This window comes from Fomitiporia mediterranea, assembly GCF_000271605.1.
Source record: "Fomitiporia mediterranea MF3/22 unplaced genomic scaffold FOMMEscaffold_9, whole genome shotgun sequence".
In the NCBI taxonomy this organism is placed as follows: domain Eukaryota; kingdom Fungi; phylum Basidiomycota; class Agaricomycetes; order Hymenochaetales; family Hymenochaetaceae; genus Fomitiporia; species Fomitiporia mediterranea.
This window is the reverse complement of record NW_006760394.1, coordinates 558,882-580,548: the sequence shown is the minus strand read 5'-3', so window position 1 is coordinate 580,548 and position 21,667 is coordinate 558,882. Positions and strand designations below refer to the sequence as shown.

The 21,667-nt window shown below is 44.9% G+C and overlaps 7 protein-coding genes across 7 annotated transcripts; 2 read left to right on the top strand and 5 right to left on the bottom strand.

The window, feature by feature from the left end:
* Positions 1-438: 438 nt before the first annotated feature.
* FOMMEDRAFT_111956 (MRG-domain-containing protein) lies at positions 439-2,160 on the bottom strand (the record flags this gene model as incomplete). The annotated part of the gene is made up of 6 exons (XM_007269117.1): positions 439-645; positions 731-815; positions 953-1,319; positions 1,412-1,510; positions 1,640-1,856; positions 1,997-2,160. The coding sequence occupies 6 exons, from the start codon at positions 2,158-2,160 to the stop codon at positions 558-560; spliced, it is 1,020 nt and encodes a 339-aa protein (XP_007269179.1). The 3' UTR covers positions 439-557.
* A 473-nt stretch (positions 2,161-2,633) lies between these two features.
* On the bottom strand, positions 2,634-3,334 carry FOMMEDRAFT_91457 (mago nashi domain-containing protein; the record flags this gene model as incomplete). The annotated part of the gene is made up of 5 exons (XM_007269116.1): positions 2,634-2,684; positions 2,751-2,840; positions 2,913-3,000; positions 3,083-3,146; positions 3,220-3,334. Coding segments are annotated over 5 exons (408 nt in total), but the record flags the coding sequence as incomplete, so codon positions are not given.
* Positions 3,335-3,997: 663 nt separating this feature from the next.
* FOMMEDRAFT_159082 (uncharacterized protein) lies at positions 3,998-6,484 on the bottom strand (the record flags this gene model as incomplete). Its single annotated transcript, XM_007269115.1, has 2 exons — positions 3,998-4,804; positions 4,943-6,484. 2 exons carry the CDS (start codon positions 6,482-6,484, stop codon positions 3,998-4,000), a joined length of 2,349 nt encoding a protein of 782 aa, XP_007269177.1.
* Positions 6,485-9,490: 3,006 nt separating this feature from the next.
* FOMMEDRAFT_111950 (acid phosphatase) lies at positions 9,491-11,846 on the top strand. The gene is made up of 5 exons (XM_007269114.1): positions 9,491-10,251; positions 10,315-10,453; positions 10,515-10,542; positions 10,607-10,738; positions 10,814-11,846. Exons 1-5 carry the CDS (start codon positions 10,099-10,101, stop codon positions 11,286-11,288), a joined length of 927 nt encoding a protein of 308 aa, XP_007269176.1. The 5' UTR covers positions 9,491-10,098; the 3' UTR covers positions 11,289-11,846.
* Positions 11,847-11,860: 14 nt separating this feature from the next.
* On the top strand, positions 11,861-13,742 carry FOMMEDRAFT_142337 (sure-like protein). Its single transcript, XM_007269113.1, has 5 exons — positions 11,861-12,085; positions 12,206-12,344; positions 12,440-12,467; positions 12,535-12,669; positions 12,877-13,742. Exons 1-5 carry the CDS (start codon positions 11,930-11,932, stop codon positions 13,400-13,402), a joined length of 984 nt encoding a protein of 327 aa, XP_007269175.1. The 5' UTR covers positions 11,861-11,929; the 3' UTR covers positions 13,403-13,742.
* Positions 13,743-13,882: 140 nt separating this feature from the next.
* On the bottom strand, positions 13,883-16,584 carry FOMMEDRAFT_22213 (uncharacterized protein). Its single transcript, XM_007269112.1, has 4 exons — positions 16,253-16,584; positions 14,937-16,177; positions 14,549-14,864; positions 13,883-14,450 (listed from the first exon to the last, which is right to left on the bottom strand). The coding sequence occupies exons 1-4, from the start codon at positions 16,528-16,530 to the stop codon at positions 14,048-14,050; spliced, it is 2,238 nt and encodes a 745-aa protein (XP_007269174.1). The 5' UTR covers positions 16,531-16,584; the 3' UTR covers positions 13,883-14,047.
* A 426-nt stretch (positions 16,585-17,010) lies between these two features.
* Positions 17,011-18,871, bottom strand: FOMMEDRAFT_22212 (hydrophobin-251). The gene is made up of 10 exons (XM_007269111.1): positions 18,573-18,871; positions 18,432-18,495; positions 18,127-18,374; positions 18,013-18,071; positions 17,770-17,964; positions 17,686-17,706; positions 17,613-17,637; positions 17,501-17,562; positions 17,208-17,439; positions 17,011-17,146 (listed from the first exon to the last, which is right to left on the bottom strand). Exons 1-3 carry the CDS (start codon positions 18,789-18,791, stop codon positions 18,328-18,330), a joined length of 330 nt encoding a protein of 109 aa, XP_007269173.1. The 5' UTR covers positions 18,792-18,871; the 3' UTR covers positions 17,011-17,146; positions 17,208-17,439; positions 17,501-17,562; positions 17,613-17,637; positions 17,686-17,706; positions 17,770-17,964; positions 18,013-18,071; positions 18,127-18,327.
* Between the last annotated feature and the right edge of the window lie 2,796 nt (positions 18,872-21,667).

Genomic DNA, 21,667 nt, shown 5'->3' with positions numbered 1-21,667 from the left:
CAACAACTGCTAACTCAATTTGTTTCATTCAAAGTATAGCTGAGATATACTTATCTAGAACTTAATTTTAGTGATTTTTAGTTGACTGTACATGTACTCTATAAAAAAAGTTGAAAATGACCTTTTTTGTATTCTTCTCTGCTTTCACTCATTTTTGAAAGGAATTTAATACTTTATAGAGTGTTGTATTCATAAAATGCTAGACTACAAGTACCAATTTACAGAGTGTAATATTATTGTGTTTTGGGGAAGTTATATATATTTTTTCACCTGTGCAATACTTTTGTTGTATACTGTACACCTAATCACGTATCTGAACCCATAGGATCAAACAAATCCGACCTTCTAGGTTAATTCTCAGAACAATAAGCTTTCTATCTGTTCGTCGTGCTACAAAATATACATCACAAAAAAAAGTCATAAAATCTTTCGAGGTCGAGGACAATAAGATAACATCTGGCAGTGAAAAAAAAGGCGCAAGACTTCAAGATGTGCTTCAAACATATGCGCGCATATACACATATACCTACATATCAAGAAATTGGGAAATCAGGAAATCAGGAGCGGAAGATGTAATTTTGATATTGAGCAGAGGCCTGTTCGTATTCCTTTAGGAAGATTCGGTCCCGTTCTTGGACCATATATCTGTGCAAGACGAAAATGGTGTTTTGGTCAATGTCGTGTTCAGAGAAAAAATGCGTGAGAAGGATGGAAAGATGGAAGGACGTACTTTAGGAGCCAATGCACGTAGTCGGTAAGGATGTTTACAGAGTCTGGGTCCATCTTGGATTGTGCAACCATTGCAGGTAAGTTCGCTATGATTTAAAAAAAGAGGATCAGCATTATTCGCCGTAAAAACACACAAGATACGAAGATAAAAAAAACAAAATAAACAAAACACAAAAAAAGGAAATTCAAAGGGAAAAAAGAAAGAGAAAGAAAGACAACATACAAATCAACCTCAACAAATGCTCCGCCCCATAAATCTCACTCATCTCCTTCTGACTCCCCACTTTTACATGTGACCCCGTAACGAACTGATATCGTTGATTATGATACTGTGGACGTTCGAAGCGGTAGAGAAGTTTTGAGCCGAGGGCGCGGTCGAAGTAGAGTTTGAGGCCGGAGGTGATGGAGGGGAGGAGGGAGGCTGCGCGGGGGAGTTGGTTTTGTTGTTGTTGGTCTTTTGGATCTTTTTGAGCAGTTTGGTCTTTTTGGTTATTTTGGGAAGAGGGGGAAGAGGAAGTGGTGGAGAGAGCCCATTGTTGGAATTCTTGAAGGAGTTCGGAGACGTTTGGTTTGCGTGGTAAGGAGACGAGCTGCAGTCAGTTAAGTATGCGAGTCAGGTTTCTCTTTTCCCTTTTTTTTAGACTGGATAAAGGGGGAGGGAAGAGGGAGGGAAGGGACGAACCTGGCTGTTCTTTGTAACGTTCTCCCAGTCATCGACGAGTTGTACTTTCAGAATGTCCGGTATCAAAAGCCTCATATCCGGCCTACGCGAGCCGTCATCCTATTCATCCCACATTCACATAGCCACATATATAGAGAACCAACCACACACGCAAATATACAAACCATCAATCAGCACACACAAAAAGACCGTCGAAAAGATAAAGAAAAAAATGAAAATTTAACGTACCTCCTCTCGACCTCGCTTCGTACCCCTCGTACTCTCCTTCCGTCCACCCGCAGTCAACACCCTCCCCGAAGTCGCATTCGTCGCCGACTTGGCAGTCTTCGTACTCGCAGACGCAGCAGATTGCGCTTCCTTGTTCTCTGCGTTGAGACGTTTTTGAATGAGGATGTTCGTTTCGTTGAATTTCATCAGTCGGGATTCTGGGACCCATTCGTCCCAGCTAATTCGTCACAATATTCAATATTAATGTCCAGATTTACATTTTTGCACGACAGGGTGTGAATATTAGGAAGAATAGAGAAAACAATGACACCTGTAAGAATCATAGGAAAATCCAGAAAATGGTGTTAGAGGACGTACGTATTTTTCCACCCCTTATAATGCACAAAGTAATGTGGACCAGTCCGTCCAGTTGGTGAGTTACTCTCAGTATAGTTATCCGTCTTGCGGACTCTCGCCTCGTAGATTAAAGGGCCATGGTAACACAAAACTACCTCGTTAAGCGTAAACTGCGGTGTCGACATCGTCGTCGTCGTCGTCGCTGTTTCTGGTTCTGTTGTACTGGCAGGAACGGTAGTACTACTGCTCGAAGGAGCAGACGCGCCTCGCTTATTGGCACGCGTCATCGTAGATTTCCTCTTCGGCATGTTTTCTCAATTTTTTTTCTTTCGTCGACAGTTCTTTCTCTTTCTTTTGCTTGAAGTTAGGTGGCGTAAACGATGGGGATGGACGTCGTGGTTAGGTGGCAAGGACGATCTAGGGGGCTACGTAGGTCTTTTATGGGTTATATCACACAATAGGATATGAGGCGCATTGGCGCAGCACAGGGTCATTGTAGTCTTTGACGCCTTGACACAAACAAACAGACCCTATCATAATTACAGCTCCGCGCATTTGTCGACCAGTTCTGACGATAATGCGTCGGAAAAGATGTATAGGCGTTTTGGGGGGTGAAACGACACTGAACATCAAGAAAAGTGTACAGATATGCGGAAAATTATATAGGCTTGATTTTGAAGTGGAGAGAAATAAGAGAAAAAATGAGACACTGCGCGAATATGAATGAACAATGAGGCCACAACGAGACGCAAATATGAAAGTCAAAATGACGCACCTTGAGGTCCTGAACGAGGTAGTAGAACACGCGTAAGCCTTCTGGGTCCTCGCTGTCCTGTACGTCGACCAACGAGCCGATCTTTGCTGTCTGCAAAATGTCAAATAAAAAAGTTAATAAATGGCGTCGTATGAGATATAAAATGAGAAGACGGTAACGCACTTCAAAGGCAATATGATCATTCCCCACTCGGATTTCCAACTCCTGCTTCCCAACGATGTTCTTCTTTGGCCAGTTCTGGTCGTCTTCCCTAAACGACAACACCTCAAGCGTCAGTCACCACGTCCCAGATCCCAGAAAATAAACTTCAAGCAAATTGAAGAAACACGAACTTGATGATCTCGCTCGACTCGACGATTCTCTTCAGTTCTTTCACCACCAACGGCCCAATCCACACTATACAGCGGATGTTTTCAATTTTCAATTTTCTAGCGGGGTGTTTGAGAGAGAGAAGGGTGTGGTGACGTACTCTCTTTACGAATCAGACTGTCATTACGGTAGTTCGAGTTGTTGGCGTATCGTAAACGTCCATGGGAATACTCGAACTCTAGGAACTCGTGTCCATGCTTGCCTGAGTGGCCCGTGCTGCAGGGTGAACGCGTTCATTACAGCAGATACAATTAATAGAAATGTTGGGACGTGTTGTTCAACGAGTGTATTTGCGATGAAGAGTTCTGCGACTTACTAGTATCTAAAGATGGCAAAGACGTCAGTATGTATGTATGTCGTGTGTATGACCATGTAAATGTATTTGTGTGCGTACCTAAGGTAGAATGGATCCTTCTCGAGGCCGGCCATAGTTACAGTCCAGAGCAAGTTGCAGTTCGAAGTTGGCGTAGACGTGATCTTGCTGCCTTGGAAAGGCAATTCTTATAGCTGATGTAATGAAATGGCTGAATCATCCGGGATCTGTCTCTGGATTGAGTTTGCCGTGGATTTTTTTAATTTCCCATAAAGCTCAGATGAGTTTCTTCTTGTACGCCAACCAATTCCGACTCTCTGATTCTCTGACTGAAAAGCCGAATGTCCCATACAATACAGTCCTTCCTATTGTCTGTCTGGCCGCTGGTTCAGTGACATTAGCAATGGCGAATGCTATTACTGATTGCTCTCAACATCTATCTTCTGCTGTAGGAATTGCAGCAGTCTGTTTAACTTTTCAGTGTCTATCACTGTTGCACGACTGAAGCTAATTCTGCATACATAAAATAGTAAACGGTACGGCTCATAAAATCCTCCAGAGCCAATCAATCGCCTATGTGAATCAAGTTGACCCATCTCTCAGTCGCAAGGCCTTCTCGTGCTCTTAGATCAAGAGCTGCTTTGCGAAGGCCTGTAGCCGCCCTCTTATACCGTACATCCCCTTCGTCACAATCGCACATGTACGCGTAGACAGCCTTGGCGAAAAGAGGTCTATCCTCATCAAGCAGTTCCCACATTGAACCAATCACGCTTCGAAATCCAGAGAACTGCATCGCCGCAGCTAGATGAAGAACTTCATCATACACGCTATCGTGAGCTATTTCAGCACTATGACAGGCGGAAAGGAACGCAAATTCCGCTTCTGGAAGATTTGCTCGGACAATGTCGAGTAAAGTCAGCCCGCCAGATGGCAGCTTCAACAAAGAGTTGAAAGGCTCTGGATCCATATTTCCATGACAAGTGAAGTGGGCCCATTCTGTTCCCGGAAGCGCTGTGATTACTGCATCACGAGATGCTTTCTTGTCGATGAGCAATTTGGTGCTAATCCCACAATTCCTGATGTTTCTAATTTCCTGCTTAGCTGAGCGAAGTGAAGTATCCCCGATGACAAGTACTGTCGGTTCTCCTCTGACCCCATCTAACCGTGCATTGATGAGTGCTCCGAGTGTAGGAGTATATGATGAAACGTATTTGTCCAACAGATACGCCATAGTGCCGTTTGTGTCCTCGAAAGGTCCTGCAGCGTGGAAGGGAAGCGCAGATAACAAAGATGTAGTGCACCACCAAATGCGCGAGCCTTCAGCAATTCCGAGCTCGTTCAGTTTGTCTACGACTTTGGAGACAACCCTGTCCTACAATATCTTCATCGCTCGGCAGAGTATCTCGTCATATTCGTATGAGTAAGTTCTAAGACACCTTTGTGTTTCCAAGAGCTCGGTACACAATGTAATACTGTCCTCATAGAACTCTCCATCCAATGGGACACAAACAACTGGTAAGTCCTCGCGGTCGAGGATGATGAGGGCATCTGATCGATGTTTGCAATGGTTGACAACAATGACTGGTCCCTCTGTAGCGGGCCGTTGCAGTACTTTGAAGGGTGTGGCTGCAAGGAAACTTTCAAATCCAGGGATTCGACGTATTTCGCTGATAGCCTCCTCCTGGTGGTCCAAAAGTTGATGCTTCAAGTTCAGCATCTCGTCGAACGATTGTTGTTCTGTATTCGAGGAGAACATGTGTGATCCACTGACGGGTCTATCTGTGTTCGAATTGGATGTTACGAGATTTTCCAGTTGACGACTAACACGCTTGAACCTGTCTGCAAGGTCTTTGTTCGTCCCTGAAAGCCATTCCAAGGGTGTCCTGAACCCACGCATCTGCGACCAGAGCAAGGTCCTTCCTTGTTCGAGAAGTTCAACAGCTTCATCGCGTTTGCCCTCTGCTATAGCGAAAGAAGCAGCATCCAAGGCTAGGGCCTTATATTTGGTATTTTGTAGGAGAAACGTGCGCTGCGTGCTCAGTGTGGGGCTGACAGAGAAAGCTCGTTGAAGAAGTAACATGGCTGTGCTATACGCATTGAGAGTAGAGTAATGTGTATGAGACCGTGCATATTCTGCCCATTTCCTTGCTGCCTCAAGGCGCACCAGCACACTGGAGAAGGTGTGGGCTGTTGCAAGTTCAAGTAGTTGAATGGATTGCTCAAAGTCATCTGACAACCTCGACAACCTGAACCGAGTAAAATATGCATGCCCAAGAGCACCCAATGCTGCAGACCGATCATGATGGCCTTCAGGACATAGATCCAAAGCTTTTCCGTGGTTCGATATGGATATTCTAAGGTCCTCTTCTTTGCCGCTGTGTTCAAAATTGGCGAGCAACGCATTGGCAAGGTTGGTTAGCGACGATGGCCGATCTATGTGGCCTACTGGACGAAGACGCAATGCTTCCCAGTGGCATTTAATGGATTCTTTCAGGTCCTCGACTTTGCAATCATGCTGGAACCTTGTCAACAGTGCGTTTACAAGGTTGCTCAAAGTCGAGGATCGATTAGGATGACCTTTTGGATTCAGCACAAGGGCCTCGTGGTGGAGTGTGATTGAATGATTAAGGTCATGCAACTGTCCATACTGCTTAAACCTAGTACAGAGGCAGAAAGCAAGTTTACTCAACAACAGCGGTCGATCCGCATGTCCGTCTGTGCAAAGATCCAAAGCTTCCTGGTAGTACTGAATTGATTTGTCAAGGTCATCAATCTGTCCACTATGTCCAAGACACATCGACAAGCAATTTGCTAGGTTAACCAGTGGTGAGTACCGGTCAGGATGGTCTGATGGCCAACGTTGAAGAGCAGACCGATGGAGCTTTGTTGACTCTTCCGAATCAGCATCTCTCCCGCCTCGCTTGAAGCATTCGAGCAAAGCAGTTGTAAGACTGATCAGTAACACAAACTGGTCAGGATGTCCAGCATGGCAGAGGTTGAGAGCATTCTGATGAAAATCGATGGATGCATCAAGAACTGCTACTCTGTTCATATTGTGTATATAGAAAATTGCCGATGTCATGGTATGCAAGAGGAGAATGATGCTGATATTCAGAGGTACCAGGGACGGGGGATGTTGAAAACTGTCGCTCGAATCCTAGGGCACTATACAGTGACTGATTGCGTCTCTAAGGTCCTCGTCTTTTCCGTTACGCCTGAATCGGGCTAACAGGGCCCAAGCATGGATGAGTAGTGCTTTGGTACGATGGGGATGACCTTCTGGATGAAGTTGTAGAGCAACTTGGCTGTACTCGATTGAATCATCAAGATCTTCCTCTTGTCCACTTGTACTGAATCCAGAACACAAATAATAGGCAAGGGTAACCAATGAGGTAGGCCGGTTTGGATGATCGATCGGATAATCTTCCATTTCTTCACGGTAAAGTGTGATAGACTCCTCAATATCTGCTGCATGCCTATTTGCATGCATCCATCATGCAATTCGAGTACAAAGTAGTGAATACTTATGGGAAATAGTATATTAGACCTGTTGTGGCATGAAGCTACTTACAAGTTCTCTATTCCATTAGAATGTTTGTGCTGCCCAATCAGAGAAAGTGTCGAAAACACAATCTCTGGATAATTTGCTTCCTCCATGAGCACTTGGAAAGCTGAGATACAAGACTTGAGCACTGAGAGTGAATTACAGCAAAAAGAGATCGTGGTAAGAGGAAGAGCAGGGCGGAGGGCATAAACTAACTCAGCACAGCATGCTCCGAGTCTCTACAACGTGTTGATGCTCAGTGGTTAGTGTGGTCAGAGAAGCCTGATGATCTCAAGATCCGAATCAATTCGTTTGATCAGTGCACAGAAATAACAAGATAACTGATCTCGTTCCATTGGATACAACATGAAAGTCAAGAAAGATACACGAAAAGGGAAACAGCGATCAGTGCTAGGTCTGCTAAGCAAAGTAAATGACAAGTGCTTGCGGGAAGCCAGAAAGAAAACCGTGTAGACACTGTGGAGGTGGGTAGATTATGTCATTGTTAAAATTTCGGTAGTTATAAATATGTTATGGTGCAAAGCATAAGAACGACGGTCCAAGTATTCATTGCTCTTGATCGACAGGATGCTCCACTTTGTATTTGCTTACCACCACTCTGCAAATCAATAAATTTAATATATAACTTTGCTATACAGACAGGATCCATTCAACAAAGCACGCTGCATTATTGCTTTGCAGATTTTGCACTGAATGCTCTAAATATAAGTACACTTCTTCCTAGATTTCCTTCGTGGGGACTGTACAGTAGCAACTAGGAGCAAATTAGAGACTAGACCCAAAATATGTAACATATGCTTACTGTGAGACAGCAACTGCAAGGAGGATCAGACGCCACTATTGTATCATTTGCATAATATTTGTTGTGCGAGGTCCACATTGGAGCCGGCACAATGTTGCTGGGCCTGGCACCTTAGCGGAGCCAGGCTGGCCGTGAAAAAGTGCAGATGGGAACATAATTAACCAAGCAAAAGATGAAAAGTGTGAAGATGGGCAGTTACAATTGACCTACCCATGTTTACAGCCAACTTCTTAGATCTGAGTTAAGTTGACCAGGGAAATAAGTACATAGAACCATCACTGTTCAGTGTCAGGACGTTTGCTTGTATGTGCTCTTCCCGAATTCGTTATATGACGTTATGTACATGTGTATGCGTTAGTTAGATATTATTACGTAACTCTAAATCTGTCTCTACCTTATACTGTAACGTGATCCCTCTTTTCAATTTTTTTCAAGATATCCCTCTTTTCAATTTTTGCATTTGCACACCATCCATAGTACCTGACACCACCAAAAAATTCAAGAAAGTGCATTTGTACTATAGAAAACATATTATGTCTTTTTTTCTGAAAAAAAATCAATGAAGGAATTAAAAATTGGTAAATACCACTTTTTTCCAATGTTCAATTATAATTAGCTCTGTTAATTTTATTAGTGCACTTCTTGTTACAATTATACTATGTATTTCTTATGTATATACAAGAGTACTCTTAGTATAATTTCTAAGTAGTATACTGGTTGTTGTGAATTAAAATTGTAGAAAGATTGTTTGAGAGTGACAAAAACGTGACAATTGTGCTGAAGTGATACAGCAATGCAGTGCATTTGCAAGGCTTGCACGTATTGAATTATATGTGACATTTTGTGACAAAAATTGAAAAGAGGGATCCCCACCCTTCCTACCTCAAAAAAAAATCGTAAAATTTTTTTTGAAAAGAGAAGTACGGTTTTTATATAGTAATCTATGTATATACTGATTTTTAAGTTGAAATAATGTGTGGTTGTGTCTGTGTGAAAAAATTGAAAAGAGGGATCATGTTACAGTAGGGTGCGAGAGGAAACTGGTCAGTTTCCCACAGCGAGGTTTTCCACAGTGGAAAACCACGAGGAAAACCTCACTGCAACGACCTTGAGCAAAAAATTGAGTGTTGCCAATATGTATTACTAAGGTAGTTTATTACATATGATTACTTACTTTGACGAAAATGCTGCAACAAATAAAATTGAGTATCAAATAATTCCCTTGTTTGTCCATACAGGCTATGACAAATATTATTACATAAAATGTTATCCACGCGATGTTTACCACGCCTCCACGGGTCCTTACAAAAATGACTTGTGGGAAACTATTTCCACATGAGCCTCGGGAGTTTCTACTACCTTAGTTCAGTTCTGTCTCATGTACACATCGTTGAACAGCCATCCCTCTGTCACCAGCCTGCACGTCAAAAAGAACAGTATTATCCACATGAATTAGGTGTCTTTAACGTCAGTATGCTGAACAAAATGCTTCAAATGATGGACGACACGTCGCAAGAGTACAGAACAGAAGAAGCACGAAGTGCGGTCAAACGTTTGCATGATGGGCATGATGGATGATGGCCTTTGCCACAATTTGCACCTGGGCCTGTTCTCAGGCGAGCCAGACCTGCTATTCATGTCCATAAAGCGTATGCACGTACAGGCAGCTTGTATAGAACTCAGGCTCCTTTCTCGACTTTATTCTCATTGAGCTGTGACTGAACTGCTCAGATACAGCGGCGTTAAGAGTACTCCTTCGCTGAGGTTTCTCCGATTTCCAAGGCTTCTGGACCTGGCCGTGAACTCCGTGCCGAAGATAGCTTAACTTGACTCAATACAAAGCAGCTAGGACCGAAGAGGTAGAAGTCTGTTGACGCTCTGCTTCATATGATGTCCTTGACCAGGGATGCACGTCTTCAACAGCTTCTTCAGGGCAACGGGACCTCCTTGCTCGAACGTGCATCCGCTTCGATTGCTGTCATTTGACCCGATCAAGTAAACATGCGTCGAGAAACCCGTTTATTCTTGGCATACTTACGTTTGGCGGGTTCTTTAGGTCACTTGGTTCAACCGTGCACATGGCGGACTCGACGGACGATGTGTTCCGCAAGATGATGTGTCCCTATCATACTCATTGTTACATCGCTACCTTTCGGTGACGACGTGGACCGTTGATATGGACCCGTGTCTTGTTTGTTCTCGTGGATGATTTTCGCACGTGCGTGTCGGGTAGATATGCTTTAAAGAGAGAACGGTGGCATCGAAATTCCGCGGAGGCTCTGCAACCAACAACGCCGCAATGACTCGTTCGGGCATCTTGCGTCTCAGCTGTTTGCTGTTGGTGATTACATCTGTCCTTGCACAAGTGAAAATCCTGCAATCAAATGATGATGGTTGGGCGGTTGCCAACATCCGAGCACAGAACACCGCTCTGGTTGCCGCCGGCTTCAATGTCAGTACTGCTCCTTGTCTGTGTATGCTAGTTGCACTAACACAGTAATTTCTGGCGGATTAGGTAGTCCTTTCTGCGCCTGCGGAAAACGAGTCTGGTACTGGCTCTTCAGATGCCGAGCCGGAGCCATTGGGATCTTCTGGGTGTGAGTTTAGTAGCTGTCCACCCAATTCTCCCGCGACGGGTTCTGATCCCAATAATCGTACGTTTGTAATTATTCCATGCCTATTCTCGTCCACTAGCTGACTATATGCTTCTTGAAGCCCGACTCAACTATGTCAATTCTTTCCCGTGAGTGCTATAGAAAGCAAATGCTTGAGAAGTGTGTACTTGGGTTGACTGGCGAACCGATTAGGGTCACCTCAGTTCGTTTCGGAATACAAACTGCGGCTCCACCTTTCTTTGGCGGTACGGGACCTGATCTCGTCGTATCGGGACCGAATGTAGGAAATAACCTAGGCACAGTTGTATTGGGCTCAGGAACTGTGTAAGTCATGCAAATAGTTTTTGGTGTCGAAGCTGTTGGTCGGATGCATTCTGACTCCACGAAATTTTCTGAAAGAGGTGCAGCATGTGAAGCTGCGAAGGAAGGCTTTCCTTCTGTTGCCCTTTCTGGCGCTGGCGGATCACAAGTTTCTTTCGAAACTCTTTCAACACCTTCAGCATCGACGACGACCGCAAATGTCTTTGCTTCTCTCGGAGTTAAAGTAGTGCAAGCGCTTCTTGCAGATTGTTCCACTCCGATTCTGCCGAGGGGTATCACACTGAACATAAACTACCCGGCCGCCACCGGATCCTGCACCGATCCCGATGCATTCAACTTTGTTTTAACGCGCATCAACTCAGCGAGCGCTGGCACGCCAGCCGACGTCACCACGTGCGGGTCCGATAGATTGCCGACGGAAAACAGCGTCGTACAACAATCAGGTTGTTTTGTAAGTGTCAGTGTAATGAACGCGACAACAAAAGGAGACGTAGATGCCTCAACGCAGGCAGTTGTGCTGAACAGACTTGAGGCGTTCCTTAGCTGTGCATAAAATGATGGTGCGAAGTGATTTATATGCGTTATATTGTCCATCAATGCTGCGTGTCCTAGTAGAAGCTGTTCTAATCACTATAGGTGACTCGAAATCATCAACAGGTCAAAGTTATTCTAGGTGCTCCTGTGAGCTTGCAAGCCTAACAAGGGGATCAAATTCAATTGAGATCGCTTCCGGGTGCTATTTTGTTCACAAGTCAAGCCGCGCATGTACAGCATGGCGTGCCTAAGAAGGAACCAATACGGTAACTACGTTCAATATGACGTTACTGTATCTCTCTTCTCAGCCTTTCTCAACGTGCGAGCGAGCAGGCAGTTCATCGCCACGCTCCCGCGGCCGGTTTGTTTCCGCTGAATATGAGTATAAAACAGCGAATGCGGAAGGTTTATTCCTTATTCGTTTCAGAATAACCCCTTCAAGCTCGCTTCGCGCCACGACCCATTCCCGACGTTCGCGAGATCGGCAGGACGGCTTTTCGTTGGAGAAAGTGGGAGATTGAGATATAAGGCCGCTTTCTCTGTCTTGCTATCCGCGAAGTGGATTTAGTGCCCGCCCCCGCTCCCTTCCTTCCAGTCAGCCCCCTCTTGTCCATTTTACACAATCTTCGGTAATTGTTGGCTTCTTAGCATTGGTCTACTATGATTCTCGGGCGTCTATCCGCTAGAGCTTTGGTGCTGAACGCACTACCTGCGCTCGTACTTGCACAGACAAAAGTCTTAATATCGAACGACGATGGCTGGGCGACTGCAAATATCCGCGCTCTTTACGCTGGTCTTCGAGACGAAGGTTTAAACGTATGTTGATGTTCATGTCCGCTCATATCCGCCTATATCCAATCAAAATTATTATTTCAAATTATTCAAAAACATTGTCTCACATATTTGTTATTTTTATTTTGTTTTATTTAATATTAGGTCGTGTTATCAGCGCCTGCGGAGAATCAATCTGGAACGGGTTCACTTGACTTACCTCCATGGCAGGTTGGATTCTCTGGGTGTGAATTCAACTCGTGTCCACCTGGGTCACCGCCAACTGGACAAAACGCAAGTGATTGTACGTGGTTTCCATTTCTCCTTTTTCCTTTCCTTTTTATTCTATCGGAGTGTTTTCCGGTAGAGTACATACTAATTACATTTTTTTTGTTACAGCGCGGTTGAACTACGTAAATTCGTTTCCGTGAGTAAATTCTTTCAGATGAAGCATGCGAAGTCATAGCTGAAACGTCTTTTTTGGTTTGTTCCAGCGCCACAGCTACACGGCTCGGAATTACGGAATTCGGACCACAATTCTTTGGTGGTGGAGAACCAGATATTGTCCTCGCGGGACCCAACGTGGGTTCGAATACAGGATTAATACGTGATGAACTCTCGGGTACCGTGTATGTGGGATTTCTTTTATTTCTTCTCTCCCGCTCCATTGTTCAATCCTCCATTCTTAAATTCTCCACCTGCTCCGTTCCTTCTTTCCTTACTTCGCCGAAATTCTCTGCACGGTCCTTTTTGTGAATCCGCGGTATCGGAAGAATCCTTACTGACGTTATTTTCTTTTGATACTGTGGAATTGGCAATTGAATTGTATTATGCAGAGGAGCAGCTACCGAAGCGGTTCTCAGCTTCGGGATCCCCGCACTGGCCATCTCAGCTGCTTTCCCCACCCAAACATCCTTTACCGTACTCGACGATCCTACGAATCCCGCAACGATTTCCGCAAACCTCTACAGAGATCTCACGGCTAAGCTCCTTGCCGCGCTCCTCGCACCACATCCTTCTCTGGGTCTCCCACCGGATTCACCAATTTTACCAGCGAACATACTGCTGAATGTGAACTACCCTGATCCGACGACGAGTGCGTTGGCGGGAAAGTGTCAGAGCGCCGATGCGTTTGAGTTTGTGTTGACCCGTGCGGTGGATGCGTTACCGCTTTTGACCCCCCTTGATGTGGTGACGTGTAATAATGGTGGGAGGTTACCGACTGAGACGAGTGTGATAGGGAGGACGGATGGGTGTTTTGCGACTGTTACTGTTATTGACGCACGGATAAAGTTGGATGCCAGTGCGGATGATCAGAAGCAAGTGTTGCAGAGGCTGGATGGTTTTTTGAGCTGTGTTTGATTCTTTTCCCTGGATACTCTGGATACTTTCCTTTCATGTTGGTCTTGAGTTTGACTTCGGAAAGGACGCTGAACTTAGGACGGGTAACTTATCTATTATTCATGCATACATGTACATGATTACGTTCGCGATGACCTTCATTATGCCTTTGACTTGACTTTTCGTCTATTCGCATTTCATTGTACTTTTTTCTTACCTCACATCCCTTTTCGTTTGCACTTACATCGATGACGGATAATTTAGTATTGATCATATTTGCTTAGGGTACTCTGGATCGTTAGTTTCTATTGTGTTGATTTGTGTAGTCACTCGTTAACTTGAATATGATTTTCATAAGAACGAATGTTTGTAATAATTTGCTGACTACCAACGTGTATGTGCATGTGTCAAAATTAGGGATTCCATTCCGCTTGGTATACTTCATTCAGATGTTAGGGCATGTGTACATATAGCAGTGTCGTAGATTAGGTGAGAGCGTAGGTATTGTTGGGTGGTGTCGTAAACGGTCCACGGCAGAGAAAAGGGAGAAGAGAGAAGAGAGAAGGATAGCATGCGAATCAGGGCGAATTATAACAGGATACCAGCATATCGGAATGTCGGAGTAACTGGAGCAATGAGAGGATCGGAGCACTAGGCAAAGCAGTATCACCTCGCAGCGCGTCGTTCCTCCACAACCGCGTTTACCCACTGCATCAAAACAGTCTCAAGCATTGTATCCCAGCCCTCTTCGCGCCTCGCAACCAATTTGGCGTCGAACCCAATTAAGGGGATGTCACTCCGTCGCCTCTTCGCCTCATTTGTGTTTGCTTTCGGAGGGAAATGTGTGGTTTGGGGTGAGAGCGAAGGTGTGCCTGTACCTGTGCTGGATAAGCTTGGACTTGTTGGTCGTGCGGGTGTGGACAGTGAGGTAGGGTGGGAAGGTGATGTAGAGAGGGAAGGTCGAGTTGGTGAGGAAGGAGAGAGTGCTGCCGTGAGTGACTGGTGGGATGGGATTGGTAAGGCTGCTGCGGGCGTTGTGAGTGGGATAAGATATCGAAGTTTTAGAGCTCTGTATTTGAATCAAAGAAAAGTTACGTTAGACTTCTTGGGCGAAAATAGTGAAAATAGAATGTGGAAAAAGGGTAAGGAAGAGAAGAATATACTCACGCAGCCCAAAGTCGTAGATTATCAATCCTCCTGAACGTCCACCCCGTCTTCCTTTTCTCCTCGCCTTCTTTCCCTCCCCCTCCACCATCATTGTTAGGACTGAGTTTAGACTCAAGGGAAGCAATATCATGAATCGCGTCTTTGTTAATATAACCCCACATTTTACGGCTCCTTCGTATACCCGAGTTGTATGCCACGCAAAGGAGTTGGCCTGAGGAGAGTGCCGTGAGAAGTTCAAGGCGATCCCTGTATGGGATGGGGAGGAGTGGAAGGAGGGAGGTTGGAAGAAGGGAGATGAGAAGCGCGTGTGCTCGAGCTATAGATAGAATAAGTTATCAACACAATGTAAAATATCTAATGAAGACATGAGAAGTGAATGGATATTTACCGAGAGGATTGTCCACGAACGTATTCCGTTTTGCCCATTCAGGTAAATCATCTTCGTCGACGCTATCTCCGTCCTCTTCGTCCTCTTCCGGTTCCTGTGTAATAGCTTCGGATTCTCCTTCCTCGGTGATCGTCAAGTTACTAATGGCTTCCATCATACCAGGCGAAACAGCTCGATTCCCTCGTATAGGAGAAACATCATCTCTGTGCCTTCCGAGACTGGATCGTCGTCCTTTTGCTCGACCTTCTTTCTCCAGCTCCAGCCGCGCCGCTTTCTCCCAACCTCTTGTTCCATTATTGCTTGGACCGTCAAACAGTGCTTCATCCACCGAGTCGAGGTATTTTCCAATAACCTCGCGTTCGTGGGTAAGGTTTGTTAGACGAACGTCTTGTCGATAAAGCCATCCACCACCGAGGACAAGTCGTTCATCCCATACTTCACGTTTCTCTCCCGCTTCGGAAGGCGTATCGAGGTCGTCGGAGTCATCGTCGTCCCAAACAGGTACGGCTTCTGAACGTCCCGGAACGGAAACAACAGAGATCGCGAAGGACACGTCGTGTCCTTGTCCTTGTCCTTGTCCCTGTTGCTGAGGGGGTGAATGACGTCGGTGATATTGCTGTTCGTCCTCTTCAAGTACAGCTTGGATTGGTTCCGGTGAACGTGAATCTTGAGAAGAAACATGATCACTCTGCGCGTCATACGCTTCGTCTGAGAGTGGTAATCGCGTTGTTTCCTCCAAGACTCGGAGTACAGCAAGCACGTCAAGTGCAGATCGACGGATACGCGCCATGGGATCTGCAGCGCCATTTGGGTTTGACGTGACGCGTTTCATAGGTGTGGGTTGCAAGGAATTTGGCCGGAAGTGCTGCTTGTGTGGCTGGAGCGCAATTGAGTCATCCGGAAGAGATACACAGTAGTTGCGTACGGAGCGAATGAGTTGGGTCGTGACACGTAAAGCGGAGAGTACGTCGAATTTTTCGTCTAATTTACTTTCACTGCTATGGCTGGCAAGACCCCAGGATTCAGACACGGATTCGAGGTCTCTTATTACGCCTGGTTTCAGGTTTTCAGGGTCTACCTCGTATGTCTTGTCGACAGCTGGATATGGTGTACGCTTGAATACAGGGACAGCAGGAGACGGTGGCAGATGGAATTCTTGTATACTGCTAAGCGATGGTCTCAATGGCCGATTTGTTACGCTTCCTATGGCAGGCACGAGGCCCTTATTCTCTTTGAGTGCCCTATGTCAAGTCTAAGTGGTTCACGTACGAGAAAGAAAAAATTGAAATTATTATGACAAATAAATTATTACTCACTCCTTCTTAGCAGCAAGTCCAGTTTTCGTAAAGTAATGCTGGAGGTGCTCGATACTACCGAGTGCCATGACGCTTTCGCGTTTTGCAGCACTTCGACTGAATGGTTTCTGTAGCTTATTGGACGAGTTCATGTTTGGGTAAAAAGCTGTTTGCCTTCGGTTTTTCTTTGAGCCGTCTTGCTGCGTGGAAGATGGATCGGAAGATGGTGGAAAGGCGAAAGCGTCGAGCTTCTCTTCGTCGGGACTTTGCGTTGTCGGAAATGGTGTAAGATTTGTCATCATGAGCTAAGATAGCAACCAACTTGCCAGCACTGGGTGGTGTTTGAGTGCGCGATGACAGCGAGAGCGGGCAAAGTGTCGTGGAAGGATGGTGAAGTAATGCGGCTGATCGATTCGGATTCAGTTTGACACGCGCTGCTGTACTTTGCCAGCACGTGCACTCCATTTCGACGTGTCGAACACGTGCCTCGTTCTCTCCCGGCCACCGTCTCGACCACAATGATTGGGTACAACACAATGAAATTCGTCAGACAACTAGGCAAACATTGCTTGTCTTTCAAGCACCATTGATTTTCCCTCTGTTTCATGCATTCACCGGACATGAATCATTTCATACCTTATCCCTTCTTCAAGTTCTAGCTTCTTGCTCCAACGAGTTAGTCTGCATATTCTATGTACATACACTAGCAAGACGCATTTTTCGCTTCATTCCTCGCAACATATGATACTTCTGGCCTTTTCCAGTGTCTGGTCCGTCAAGGAAAAATAGGGAACAAGGCGAAACCGACATACCCTGCGCCGCACTTGCACATTGCAGCCGACACGCGACCGAGGCCGATAAAATCGAAGTGATCGGGTTCCGTGCAATTAGAACCAATTGCTCCACCTCGATTAAGTAAGTAGACTGCTGTTCGCTTTCCGATCGACCTGAAGTCTATACATTAAACGTCAAACAGTTTTTCCCAGTTCATTCCCTTTTTGTCCTTTATTGTTGCAACTGAGGCGAGCTGTATGGGCATCTCGTCACCAACTTGCCAGATTTCGTCGAGATGAAGCAGTCTTAGCCAGCTACTTCCATTTGGGAAGATACAAGCTGCTCTGCTTCAGCGCCATATTGCAGGGAAGATGGTCTTCCTGTCCGGACATTGCCTTAACCTTTACCCTCGTCGGAACGAAGATGTTCTCCATGTACTTCTCGTTATTCATCCAAGGCAACTCCGAACTCATTCTGTGATTGATGATTTATTAGTTGGACTTCGTTTCCATCCTCGGGCCTCGCAGGCAATGCGGGAATGCGGGAATGCTGTCCTAGTGAGCTCCCCTGCCCTAGAACCACAGGATGATTCTATTGTTTCCACTAGAATTCTTGGCAACTAGCAATTGAAGGTACTCTATAAATGTGACTTATGAATACAATACTAATGACCTTTACAGGATGACAGTTCTCTGCTTAGAGTAAGCACTTGTTTTGCAGTTCAGAATCCATCACGTCACAGCACCTTCTGTCATCTCCCAAAGACTTCTTGTAATGAAATGATGGAAAGTAACCGTTTCAATCCCTCGGTGCGATGTTTTCGGGCTTGCAGTTATGTACTTCCATGCACTGCATGGAAGAAATGCATACTCCAAATTAGCAGTGTCGGATAAACGGCATATCGCGATTCCAATATTGTGCGCACGTTAGGCAGGTCCGAGCAGGTGACTAGGAATACAGTACGTGCCGTCCTTTACAGGGGACACTTTCAATAATGGCAGGGCTAGGACAGTCAATTATGCACAGGGTCTAGACAAAGTTCAGATTTCGAATGGGCGTAATATTAGTGAGTCGTTCGCAGTCATAGAACAGCTATAGGCCTTGCTCATTGAAATACTCAGATAACCGCACCGTCGATGTTCGAGACAACATAATGCATTAAACGACAACAACATCACATTGCAAACGAGTGGATCTAACAGCTAACCAAGACTAGGTAGGGTATTTTGTAAACGAATGTGAACGTCCAAGCCGGATGGTATAGAATGGCCGTTTAACACCCAAAATCAAGAAGACCATGCGCTGCTATCTGGACGAATCCATCAGAGGTTGAGGTTGATCGGGGTGCAACCAAGTGCAACGACGCCGTCTGTTCAAAAGGCGGGCATTCAATCATCTGTCGAAAGAAATGGGAAATGAAACGTACTGAAGCTGTTGTTCTCGCAGCAGACGGGCTGTGCATTGCAAGAATTGCCTCCAACACCGATGACCTAGAGATACAATACACATCATGTGTGCAATCAGTTTTCTGAACCGCAGAAAACTCTTCAACAAAGAAGATACTCACGCTAATCGGGGTGCACGTGACGCCCACTTGGGCAGTGACGTCCTGAACAACAATACCAAGGAGGCCAAGGAGGCCAGCGACAGCAGGGGAGTCAGCAGATTGAACGGAGTTGCAGCATTGAATAGCGCCAGTGTTGCAGGAGCCTCCCTGAGGAACTGGGGTGGGGGTGGCAACCGCAAGGATGGCGAGGGAGGCGATGGTGACGAGCTTGGCGAACATTTTTAAGTGAGTGGATAGCTGTTTAGCTGGAGAGGTTTGAGGCAAGGGGTTGGAAGTTATAGTGGGGAAACTAGTTGAACTGTTGTGTTCGACTGGTGAATCCGGACTCTGTAGGCTCCTCCTTTTATATCTTTCCAGGATGATTGATAGGTCAGTTACCTCAGCAGAAAAAAAAGGTGTTCGGAAAAAGTCTTGGGCGAATGCGGTGCGGAAAGCGATTCCGTCGCAAATCTTACGATGGACAGATGAGTAGAAGAAGGATGGAAGGTTATGTCTTCTCTTCTCTTCAATCCACTTCCCTATTCTCTCCGTCGCAACCGCAACAACGGGGTTCAAAGTAGAACAAGAATTTCATCATACAGACAGCTTCTGCCAATGATCGTCAGAAGGGATAGAAGATTCATATAGCCATCGACGCATTTACCCAATACATTCACTTTCAAACGGACCGCAATTGAGCTTTAGAGGGCTGAAACATTCGAACTCCCTGAATGAACGCCCGTTCGCTAAACTTTTCTCCACTTTAACAGAGCAATGAAATCAATAATGGATCGTCTTCTCACAAGGTTGGTGAATCCCAAGAAAATCGAAGCATATCAATAGAAAGCAACACATCGATCGATCGAGATGCATACTCAAATGAATGGTTAATCACAACTATGCAAGCTTTCTGAAACGCTCGCCTCCCTTGGGATGCCGAATAAATTCTCAAACGTATGGGGTGGGCGGCGACACGAATTGAGTCTACTCAATGCGCATGATGTGCGAACAACTTGGTACGGGCGTTGATCATTATTGAACAATCGAAGAACGATCTCGGACGGCGAGTTAGACAGCGGGAGAAGTTAAAGTATGATTCGATCATAAAATGTTCAATATATCCTGCTGCTTCTCGCGCTCAGGAACTGGTCTCGACCTCAGTAGTGCAACATCCCAAGGGCACGGAGCGGAACTGATCAAGCGGCATCCTGTTACCGTATCATCCATATCGAGTGTATCATTGACGCAAAGGAGCCGCATAAAATGCGACGGAACAGAATAGAAGGCTTACATACTTTCATAGTCTCGGCACATTGCAATCGAACCATGAGTAAGGCTCCTTGTTGAGATGAAATGAAGGGTGAATTCGGATGTGTGTGAAAAATATTGATGATTTTAGGGTTGTGCGGATGGAGTGCGGAGGAGAATATATTTTCGTTTCTGTAATATTGTATTTGAAGAGTTGCACCCATTAAAATTGTATTCCTCCCTCTTTAGCTTATTAGCCAATCATGCAAATTCACCAACAATTCAAGTCAATTCAACGGAGAGGAGGCTAAAATCCTATATTAAATCAGCTAACGACTCATCCCGCCAAATAGTCAATTTTCCCCGACTAGAGTCGACTTCTTAGTCCATTATCAGTCTACTGACGACCGAACAAGTATTCCCAGTTGAGTTCTAAGCCCAGGCCTACGCTCGGCATATGCAAAGCAAAGAACCATTCGGGAATCCCACAACGTTCCTTCCGGCCGAGAGTGCCCCGAATAATAATAACAAATGCGTGCATTCCGGAGTTACCAAGGACAAGAAGTTATCAATATTGATATTGCATTGTTTTGGGGAAGGCACATGTTTATCCGACTTTCGTAGAGACGGAGTGGGCGTGTTCAACGCGTTGCATATTTGTTTTTCTCTTCACAGGGAACACGGGTAATGGAAGTGTGAATCCCTTGCGTGAATCCCTTTGTTTTATGCGGGAGAACGTTGCAATGAGCGAGTCTGTACTCAGTACCTGCCAAACCTGGAAAGAAGTGTCGTGTTAGTTTGACTGAGATAAAGGTGAAAGTTGAGAGGGTCTATGCATATGAAATTCCGACGGAGTATGAGTGGATTGGCTCTTGATCGGCGGGAAGCGTGAGTCGTGCAAAGTACTGATCGGAAGACTCGGGTTTCTCGTAGGAACGTGTAGATAGTGTGCGTCACTCAATATCCGTCTCTTTCCTTCGTGGACTACGGATTTGGATGACTCGCATGACGAGTGCCGATATACAGAATCCCGCTTTACCAACTGCAATTTCATAGAATAAAAGAGGGAAAAGCCAGACCTGGAATCCAAACTGAGTTAGTAAACGAACAACGTTTCTTGGTGGATCGAGTGCTGCAACCCGGACATACCCTGGCCGATCGCATCGCGAAAAAGTCGCATTCCTTATATGGAATTTTAGACTTTGTAAAGCAAAATAAACATTGTATATACATTATAAAGCAATATAAGCATTATATATACATTATAAAGTAACTGCAAGGTTTCCAGATGAATTGTAATGTCTAAATAAGACATATTAACACATTACAAGACAATATAAGTACTATGGATAAATATAATCTATAAAACTAATTATACTAACCTTGTATGACAAGCCAAAGTATTATGTTTACATTATATTTCTATTATAATTATAAAAACAGAGTGGTACTTACAATATAATAAAGTAATAACAACTATTGTTTACTTACAATTGTTATAAAATGGTTATTAATGTATACAATTATAAAAACATTCTTTTTGTAAAGTTATAATCTTAATAAATGTATAGCATTAATATACAACTTGATAGCAATCACAAAGCAAGTATGAGACAAGAAAAAAAAGTATTACAAGATCTTTCTAATGATGTGCCCCTTGACTGTTTTGTAACCTATTTTTGCCATCTTAAAATCAAATTTCTGTACATATATTGAGTCCATATAAATAAAGACAAGGAAAAGAAAGAAAGAAAATACTCACATTATCAATATAAGGTAGATGCTGATAGATGCTACCTTTTTCTTCTTCCCAAAGCACCTTATTGTGAGGTGTGAGGTACAATCATTAGGTGACTTGTGATTCCCCC